Source organism: Callithrix jacchus, chromosome 5, assembly GCF_049354715.1.
Source record: "Callithrix jacchus isolate 240 chromosome 5, calJac240_pri, whole genome shotgun sequence".
NCBI classification, from domain to species: Eukaryota; Metazoa; Chordata; class Mammalia; order Primates; family Cebidae; genus Callithrix; species Callithrix jacchus.
The window spans coordinates 68,235,735-68,245,397 of NC_133506.1; the positions used below are offsets into that span (position 1 = coordinate 68,235,735).

The following is a 9,663-nucleotide window of genomic DNA, read 5'->3' on the forward strand; positions in this document are numbered from 1 at the left end:
AAATAAGTATGTCTGTTTTCTTTTATTTTTATATTCTTGTGGGAAGATGGCCAGTGAGAGTACCCTTCCTGTAGCTCAGGAAGTAAAAATTGCGTTGCTAAAAGATCCTTTGTTTCAGTGCCGATTTTTCTTTTCAGCTCTGAGCATCTATTTCCAACAGTGGCTAATTATCATTCAACAGAGTCTATGGTAATGATTTGAGGGGTTGGTCAGGGAAGGCCTCTGTGAGGAAGTGGCTGGCATTTGGGCTGAGAGCTGAGTGACAAGAAGCCTTCCTCACACTCCTGCAAGGATCTAAGGGGAGGAAATCCCAATCCTTGCAACTGCAAAGGCCCAGGGCTGCAGGGGCTGAGGCTGCCAAGTGGCTCAGAGAAGCAAGGTTGCATAGGGCCCCGGGCTAGGATTTCATTCTGAGTGTGGTAGGAAGTCACTGGTGAGTTTAATGCAGGGGCAGGCCTGGATCTGATTTAAATTCTCATCAGGTGATGCTGGCTGCTGTGTGGGGGATGATGGATTGCAGTTCCACACAAGTGGAAGAACAGGAAGACCAGTTAGAGACAGTGCTGGACTGGACCCAGGGAAATGAGAACAGGTCAGATTTGGGCTGATGTGGAGCAGGTGGGGTGGGTGATGGATTGGATGTGGGGGACAGGAAGTGAGGGGGGTGCCAGGTTTGGGACTAAAATAACCGAGTACATTGTTGTGCCATTATTGAGCTGGAGAAGAATTTTCTTTGGAGTGGGAGGTGGAGGTGGTGGGATCAAAGGGTCTATTAAATCAGAGGAGCCTTTTACAATGGCAGGGGAGGGAAGCACTGCTGGTCACCCTTTCTTCCTGGTTTGAGAAGCTGTTTTTAGGGGGCTGTGGTCCAGAGAGGACCTAACACTGCGAGGAGGTCCTGGCTACCCTTCACCTTGAATTTCCACCCATTTGACTCCAACTCACCCTCTCAACTGCTTCCCTGCTTTGCTGTGTGTTCTAGAAAGTGAGATTAAAACATTCGCCTCGCACATCTAGTGCCCCAGGAGGCAGGAGGTGAGCGGAGCGGGGGTGGAAGCTGAAAGATACCAACCCAGGCTCTCCCCTCTCTGTTTACTGGTCAGTTGTGCTGCCCATGAGGGAAGCCCCGACTCCAGTTGCTTCAAGGGTGATGGGAAATTAACCAAGAAGCAGGAATGGCTCTTGGCCTCTGGGAGACTTGATCTTTATTTTGTATCAGTCTGGTTGAGGAAGATAGGTAGAGGGTGCCCTGAAGGGAAGGGCAGCGATGCCAGCAGTACCCTGGGCTCTGCCTGCCCTGCTCCCTGGGGCCCAGCGCTTGCCGAGGCAGAGGCTCTGCACTCTTTCTGCTGTCCTTCCGAAAGCTGGATCTGAACTCAGTGCTTGCCCCGGGTCCTGTTGCTTTTTCCTCATTACCCTTGTATTCATTAGCTGGTAAAGGAGCCAGCGATTCCCTCAGTGTGGGTGGTTTGAAGAATGATTGTGCTAGCTCTGGATCCCACAACTCAAATCTAGCTAATGGAAAAGGCCAGAGACTGGGGGCCTGAGCCAGTAGTGAGCACATAATAGATGCACGCTCTATTTTTTAAAATGAGGTTTCACTCTTGCTGCCCTGGCTGGAGTACAGTGGTGTGATCTTGGCTCACTGCAACCTCCACCTCCCAGGTTCAACCAATTCTCCTGCCTCAGCCTCCTGATTAGCTGAGATTACAGGTGTGCGCCACCACACCCGGCTAATTTTTTTATATTTTTAGTAGAGATGGGGTTTTGCCATATTGCCCAGGCTGGTCTCAAACTCCTAGCCTCAGGTGATCCCACCGCCTCGGCCTCCCAAAGTGCTGGGATTACAGGCATGAGCTACCGCACCCGGCCACTATTATTATTATTATTATTTCAAAAGACAGGGTCTCACTATGTTGTCCAGGCTGGAGTGCAATGGTGTAATCCTAGCTTCCTGCAGCCTTGAACTCCTGGCTCAAGCAAGCTTCCTGCCTCAGCCTCCCAGGTATCTGGGCAACAGGCATCTGCCACCGCACCTGGAAAATTTAAAACTTTTTGGGACAGACAAGATCTTGCTATGCTGTCTAGGCTGGTTTCAAACTCCTGGCCTCAAGGAATCTTCCTGCCTTGACCACCCAAAGTGCTTGAGATGACAGGCGTGAGCTAGGGTACACTCCATTGCTGCTGGATCTGCTCTACTCCTGCCCCAGGCTTCAGTTAACTCTGCCTTGTGCCAGACCCACCCCCATCCTGTTAGATTCCCTGGTAGGGGCAGCAGCCATGGGGGACACTGGAGACATGCGCATGCTCTGCGTAGGCTGCCACCTGGAGCAGGATCCCTTGACTACAAGTGCTGGGCTGCTCTGTTGGTTCTTGCTGGCCCTGGTGCTGGTGCTGGGCCTGAGTTTGGGGCTCTGCCAGATGGCTGAGTATGGTGTGAGTCATGGCTCTGGCCATATCAGGGGTCCCTGAACCCACTAGCCCCAACACGTTGGCCTCTGTGTCATCCAGGAGGATGAGGGGGCAGGCCCAGGCACTAGTGGTAGACTTGGCTGTTGTGTTGCTGAGCAGAACCCCTGTGCCTGGGGACAGGTATGCAGAACCAAAGGAGCCGTTGAGCAAGGAGGTGAGAAGGAGCACAGAGCCACTGCTGTCCACGGTGGCCAGGGTGCTGCTCTCGGGGCTCACAGAAGTTTGCAAGACTGGTGGGCAGGGGTCAGGGCTGGGTGCCCCAGACCCTAGGGCTGCCTCCAGCAATGCCAGCAGCTCTGGGCCAGCTGAGGGACTGGGGGTGGTGAACAGGATGCCCTGGGCCATGGGTAGCTGCTGCGCTGGTTCCAAAGTGGGCCTGGGCCCAGCCAAGGGCACCTCTGTCCCCAGGTCTCTTGCCAGCAGACTCAGTAGTGTATCCCCAGCAAGGTCTGAGGTGGGAGCGAGGGCTGCCCTGTGAAGCACAGCTGCTAGCTGTGGGTTGGTGGCTCGGGCTCCAGCGCCCAGGGGCGTCCCATCAGGATGGCAAAGCAGTGGACAGAGGCCTTCTGTGCCCCGAGCCGCCAGGGCCCTTGCCAGGGGCTTGTCCACCAGGAAGCCATCCTGAGCCAGCGTGGTGGGGCCCACTAGCAGGCGTGGCCATGGCAGGTGGCCAAAGCGTGCATGCAGCAGGTGCAGGGTGGGCAGAGCCGTGGGCAGCGCCACTCCGGGGACCAGGGTCTGTGCTGGGCCTGATGTCAGGGCTGTGGAATTGCCCGAGGAGCTGTTGTGGAAGAGGCCCCAAAACATGGCACCTGCAGGAGACAGAGGGGTCACTCAGCAGGCATGGGTCAAGGGCCGCTGACTTGTTTCAGTCAAGATCCCTTGCCTGAGTCTGGGATCAGGAGTTACTGACCACGCCTGAGGTCAAGGTGACGCAGACCTGGCTCAGGGGGTGGGGACTGCTGCCCAAACCCTGGGTCCTGCTCATCGAGCAGCCTTGAGGTCAGGGCTACTGACTCCCTGAGGCCCAGGTCACTGATCAGGCTGTGGGCTGGGATTGCGGTCTGCGATCCGGGGTCACTGACCTAGCCCTGTGGCATGAGGATGCACCACCGCCAGGCACAAAGCGGCTCCCACGCCAGCATCCACGACGTTGCCCCCAGCAGCAAGTAGCTCTCGGCCTAGGTGGGAGCACGTGGCTGCAGCAAGGAAGGGACTGTCATACAGCAGGAGGGACTGGGCCCGGTGACCCCTGACCCTCCCTCCCCCGAGCCACTGCCAGCATGACTGACCTGCAGGGCTGATGATGGCACCATGGTGGTAAATGCCAGGGCCATGGGAGTGTCCGCCGGGTGAAGGGGCCGAGGAGCCCAGGCTTCCTGTGGGGCTGCCTTGATGCCAGAGCTGCCTCATGGCCAGGGAGCAGCCCACAGCCAGCAGCAGCAGGGCAGCCACTAGACGGGCCCAGGTTCCGGTCAGCCCACCAGCCTTGTTCCTGCAGAGGGGTGTCCTGAGCTGCGGCTGGGACAGAGGGATGCCCAGGAACCCCGAGAGTCCCCAGGGAATGTTTCCCAAAAGGTCTGATTTAGCACCAGGCATGCTGGCTCATACCTGTAATCCCAGCACTTTGGGAGGCTGAAATGGGCAGAGCACGAGGTCAGGAGATTGAGACCATCCTGGCTAACTTGGTGAAACCCTGTCTCTACTAAAAATACAAAAACATTAGCTGGGCACGGTGGCATGCACCTGTAGTCTCAGCTACTTGGGAAGCCGAGGCAGGAGAATTACTTGAACCCAGGAGGTGGAGGTTGCAGTGAATGGAGTTCGCACCACTGCATTCCAGCCTGGGCAACAGAGCAAGACTCAGTTTCAAAAAAAAAAAAAAGGTTTGATTTAGCAAGAGGAGTACAGGTCTGCCAAGGAGAAAAGGGCATCTTCACAGTGGGCACAGCTTGGGCAAATACATGGAGCTGTGAAAGGAGTGGGGAAACTGAGGCTAGCTAGGACGGGAGCCTCTGGAGGGGAGACTGGAGAGGCAGAGTCAAATCAGGTGGGAGGGAGGCCCAATGGGGTGTGGCAGGCGGGAGAGAAGGGGCTGGGGGCAGGCGCTGCCAGGTGTAGCCAGGCCCTAACCTGCCCAGCAGGTACCTCCTGTGCCAGGGCTTGGGGGCTGGGGACCTTTGACAGAGCAGCAGATGGGACAGAGGCTGGCTTGGTACCAATGTCCCTCCAGATGCACAGACCTGTGACTGGGTCAGGCCAAGTCTGGGGCTGCAGCCTAGGTTTTTCCCCAAGTTGATGGGACAGTGCCTGGAGCTAAGCCCAGCGGGGAGTTGCCTGGTCCGCCTGAGGGGTTCCAGAGAGAGGGACTTTTGAACCTTAAGCTTGGGAAGCCTGGTCCCCAGACCCCTTCCTTACTTACCCAGAAGAGTCCTGGGGCCTCCAGGGATTGGGAACCAGTTCCTCTGATGTCTCCTCTTCCTGCTCCTCTTCTTCCTCCTCCGACTCCAAGCTTGGCTCCCAGAGCAACAGCTTTTGATAGACTACACGCTCTGCTGTCCCCTCCATGGCCCCCAGTGCTCGCCCCAGCCCTCCTGCCTGCCAGCCTTCCTGGCCGTGTCTCAGAGGCCCTGCCCAAGTCTGGCAGGTGGGAGGTGGCAGCGACCTTGGGGAAGGGTGGGGTGGAATCCAGAACAGGTCTGGGCAGGGCACGGGGCCAAGGAGGCTGCATGAGCCTGCCCCATTAGGACACAAGGCCCGAGGAGTTCTCACGACACGGCTTCCAGTGTGACTGCCTGTAAGGGATCACAGCTCAGTGAGGAGGAGCCCATCCCTAAGGCCACAACCTTGACACTCAGGCACCTGCTGGACACCCCCCTTTCCCCTTGGGGGGATGTAGCCCATGGACCCCACCCAGGACTCTAGTCTAGAAACGGTGGACTTGAATTAGAGCTACAGTTGCATGGCGACTTGGGTCAGGGGTCCCACATGCTTGGGTCAGTGCATGACTAGGTTCTGGCGTCAGGGTATCTGGTCTCTGGCTAGAGTCAAGGCTCAGCCTGTGGCTACTCTGGGTCTGGGTTTCTCTGGGGAGGGACTTGGTTCCTAAGAGAACTCCCTGGGTGTGTTATGTGACTCTGGTTCAGGAGGTGACACCACAGCCTGGAAACCAAGCATTGCCAAGTTCATTCTGGGATTCCCATGAAGGACCTGTTGCATAACAGTGATACTTGTGATGCCTTCAATTGGAAAGCGTCAAACATCCATGATCGCTGGAATGAGTGATGTAAGTCACAATGGACCATTCTGCAGCAATGAGAACGAGTGATCTACAATCATATGCAAATAACATACACAGGTCTGACAAACGTAAGGACGAGGGAAACCAGCCAGGCCTGAGACAGCACACGCGATATGCTTTCATTTACATAAAGTACACAAACAGGTAAAACGAGTCTGCCCTTAGAAGTCGGGACGAGAGGGCTTCTGGGATACTGGAGATGTTCTTTCTTCTTTTTTGAGACAGAGTTTTCATTTTTGTTGCCCAGGCTGGAGTGCAATGGTACAATCTCAGCTCACTGCAACCTCTACCTCCCAGGTGCACAAGCAATTCTCTTGCCTCCATCTCCCAAGTAGCTGGGATTGCAGGTGTGCACCACCACGTCTGGCTAATTTTTTGTATTTTTAGTTGAGACAGGGCTTCACCATGTTGGCCAGGCTGGTCTTGAACTCCTGACCTCAGGTGATCCACCAGCCTCAGCCTCCCAAAATGCTGGGATTCCAGGTGTGAGCCACCTCACCCGGTCAAGTTGTTTCTTCATCTGAACGTTGGTTACAGGAATGTCCCGAGTGTGAAAATGTGTCAAGCTGGGCAGTGATGACATGTACTTTTCTTTATGAATATTGTCTTTCAATAACAAAGTATAAATGAAAAAGCTGAAGTATTTTCTACATTAAAACAACAGCCATACAAATCATCCTTCAAATCATCCATCATCTTCTCTGGCCCTCCAGCTGCTTTCCTTTCTCGAGGTCTCTTCACAAGCAAGTATGGAGGCTTTTAAAGTTTGTCACAATGACCTGGGGAACCTGTGAAGTCAGGTTGCTGGGCTCCCCTCCCAGAAAGTCTGGCTCCAGCTGGACATGATTTCCTCAACGCCACAGTCCTGGAACCATGCCTTCAGTTTCAAAACAAATTCAGTTTCACCTGCTGCCTTTATGTCTCTCTCTCCTGTTTCTTCACTTCTCTCTCTCCTGTTTCTTCCCTTAGCTGGTATGTCTTTAATTCCCCAGAGAAACCTTTGGCTTCCCTTTTTTTTTCTTGAACCAATTAAAAAACTGACCAATCAGAGCAGCCTAGGGTTTCCACCTTCTAATTTTGCCATTGGTGGGAGGGTGGGAATCAAAATGACCATTGGATTATTTTATGACATTTTATGATATTATGATGTCATAAAATAATTTGGTTTCACTTTCTGTTAACACAATGTAAGAAGGTTAGAATCTCAGAACGAAGGTCAGTCCTTCCTTCCTAAGGAAAGGCATCTGAGAACCTTAGGGGTCTGTGCTGCCCCATCTCCTGCCCCAGCCTCAGCCTCCTTCAGTCCAGCAGGCAGCGTTATTTTCAGCCCCACCATGCCCAGCCAACATTCCTCTGCTCCTAGAGCTAGGGCCTGATGAGCTCTTTTGGACGAGACCTCCACTCCTTGGGTTTGGGGCACATTTCCCAGTGTGGCCTTTCTCATTTCAGGGCTCAGCGTAGGGGTGGGGGTTGGCATTGGCTTTAGGAGGCCTGGGTCTACTCCCATGTTGGCTAGTAACTGAATATATAACTGCAGGCAAGATATTTAACCTCTAGGCATTGTGACTCCACTTCTGTGAAACAGGATAACAATATTCATCCTCTTGGGGTTGTTTAGAGGATTCACAAGAAAATGCATTTAAAGCATTTAGACCAGTGCTTATGACAGAGCAGTCCCTCAAAAACATGGGTTCCTTTCTCTGCTCTGTAAGCCTCAGTCTCCCCAGTGATTATTATGGATAATACACACACACACACACACACACACACACACACACACACACACACACTCACGGTGGCTTGAAGCCTGAAGTGTAAGACTGTAGATTTATTAATTTCTTCATTCATTCCCTCATTTGTCCTCTTATCCTAATGGTTCTTAACCTTAGCTGCACATTAGAATTACTTGGCAAGCTTTACAAAATTCGACGACTGGCCGGGTGAGGTGGCTCACGCCTGTAATCCCAGCACTTTGGGAGGCTGAAGCAGGTAGATCACGAAGTCAGGAGTTTGAAACCAGCCTGGCCCGCATGGTGAAACCCCATTTCTACTAAAAATACAAAAATTAGCTGGGTGTGGTGGAGGGCGTCTATAGTCCCAGGAACTCAGGAGGCTGAGGCAGGAGAATCACTTGAAGCTGGGAGGCGGAGGTTGCAGTGAGCTGACATCGAGCCACTGCACTCAGCTCCGAACAGCCTGCAGTCCTGGCCCTTGCCCCCTTGCCTGTCATGGCGCCCAGCCCCGAGGGCCCAGCTGCCTCCCGCCCGCTGCCATCCACGAGGACTGGTTCCGAGGGACCTGCAGCCTGTGGCCCAGCCAGGCCTTGTCACTGCAGCTGCAGCAGCTGCTCCAAACCCAGCGCTCGTGCTCCCAGGACATCCTCACCTGCAGCCAGACCTATGGCCACGTGATGGTGTATTATGTGTCATCCAATGGACGCAGGGGGATGAGTTCTCCTCCCAGGAGCTGATCGCCTGCCTGCCTCTCTGCAGCAGTCCCCCCACCCCCCGCCCCCAACAGGTGCTGACCATCCTGTGCAAGGTGGTGAAACACACAGCTCTGCGGAGTCTGTGGTCCAGTGTGAGATCATCGAGGATGTCATCTAAGTCCCCAAAAATTCCTGCTGGGCGTGGCTGTTGGCTAGTCTAGTTTGAAGCTGACCCTCCATGTGGGTGACGGTTTTTAGTTCATGAAACAGAATCAGGAGGCCTTCCATGCAACCATCACCAACTCCTCAGACTCCATGGGCCCAGCGAAAGTCTCCCCAGGGAGTCCTATTCCCAGCTCATGAAGATGGCCCTCAAGGAAGAGGACCAGGGTGAGTGCCAGTGGCTGCACCTGGATCTCATCCAGGAGAGGTGGCAGTTCTGCCAGTCACCATTCCCCCTGGTGCCTGCTGCACTATCCCCACCTACCCCAGTGGCCAGATGGGCTTCATGCAGTGCAGCCAGAACCCGAGCACCAACTTCCAGGAGCAGGTGCAGCTGCTGGCACAGCAGCAGGTGGCACAGATCCAGCTGAAGTGCTGCAACTCCAACAGGCACCACGCCACCCTTGTGCTGCCCGAATTTGCAGGCTTTGAGTGCCCAAGTCTTGCAAGGCTCTGAGTGATGTGAGCTGAGCCCAGGTGCCACCACTGATGCCACCCAGAACCTCGGATCAGGGAACCTGCAGCGTGCCTGGGCCCCTCCAGCTCTGGGGCAACAACCAAGGGTTTACAAGGCCCAGAGTGCTGCCTGGCCTGCTCTGCTCGGAGGACTGTCTGCATGTCTGTCTCTCCGGAGTTCTGCCTCCAAGCCTATACTGGCCGTGTACGGCACCATCTCTCTGCCTTCTGTTGTCCCTTACTCACCAAACACGTGTATTTGTAGAAAAAAAAATCAAATACCTATGCAGATCAGTTAAATGACAAAATCAGAATCTCTAGATTGTAGCTTCATCAACTGTTGAAGCTTCCCAGGTGTCTTCAATGTGCAGGCAAGGCTGAGAACCACTGCTTTAGCTAGTGATTTCTGCAATTGGAATCACCTGTAGCAATTGGGACCCCCCCCCAACACCAATATCCTGATCCCTCCCTTTCATCCAGTTCCAAGCCAATTGAATCAGCTTCTCTGACACTGAGCTTCAGTCATGATGATTTTTTTTTTTTTTTTTTTTTTTAAGATGGAGTTTTCCTCTTGTTGCCCAGGCTGGAGGGCAGTGGTGTGATTTCACCTTACTGCACCTCTGTCTCCTGGGTTCAAGCAATTCTCCTACCTCAGCCTCCCGAGTAGCTGGGATTATAGGTGCCCGCCACCACGCCCCAGCTAATTTTTGTATTTTTAGTAGAGACGGGGTTTCACCACATTGCTCACGCTGATCCCGAACTCCTGACCTCAGGTGATCTGCCT

At 54.1% G+C, this 9,663-nt stretch overlaps 1 protein-coding gene and 1 pseudogene across 1 annotated transcript; one reads left to right on the plus strand and one right to left on the minus strand.

The window, feature by feature from the left end:
• Positions 1-1,187: 1,187 nt before the first annotated feature.
• GGT6 (gamma-glutamyltransferase 6) lies at positions 1,188-5,114 on the minus strand. The gene is made up of 4 exons (XM_035299543.3): positions 4,895-5,114; positions 3,765-3,967; positions 3,558-3,671; positions 1,188-3,284 (listed from the first exon to the last, which is right to left on the minus strand). The coding sequence occupies exons 1-4, from the start codon at positions 5,038-5,040 to the stop codon at positions 2,254-2,256; spliced, it is 1,494 nt and encodes a 497-aa protein (XP_035155434.1). The 5' UTR covers positions 5,041-5,114; the 3' UTR covers positions 1,188-2,253.
• Positions 5,115-8,001: 2,887 nt separating this feature from the next.
• On the plus strand, positions 8,002-8,988 carry LOC100397284 (spermidine synthase pseudogene; annotated as a pseudogene).
• Positions 8,989-9,663: the final 675 nt, after the last annotated feature.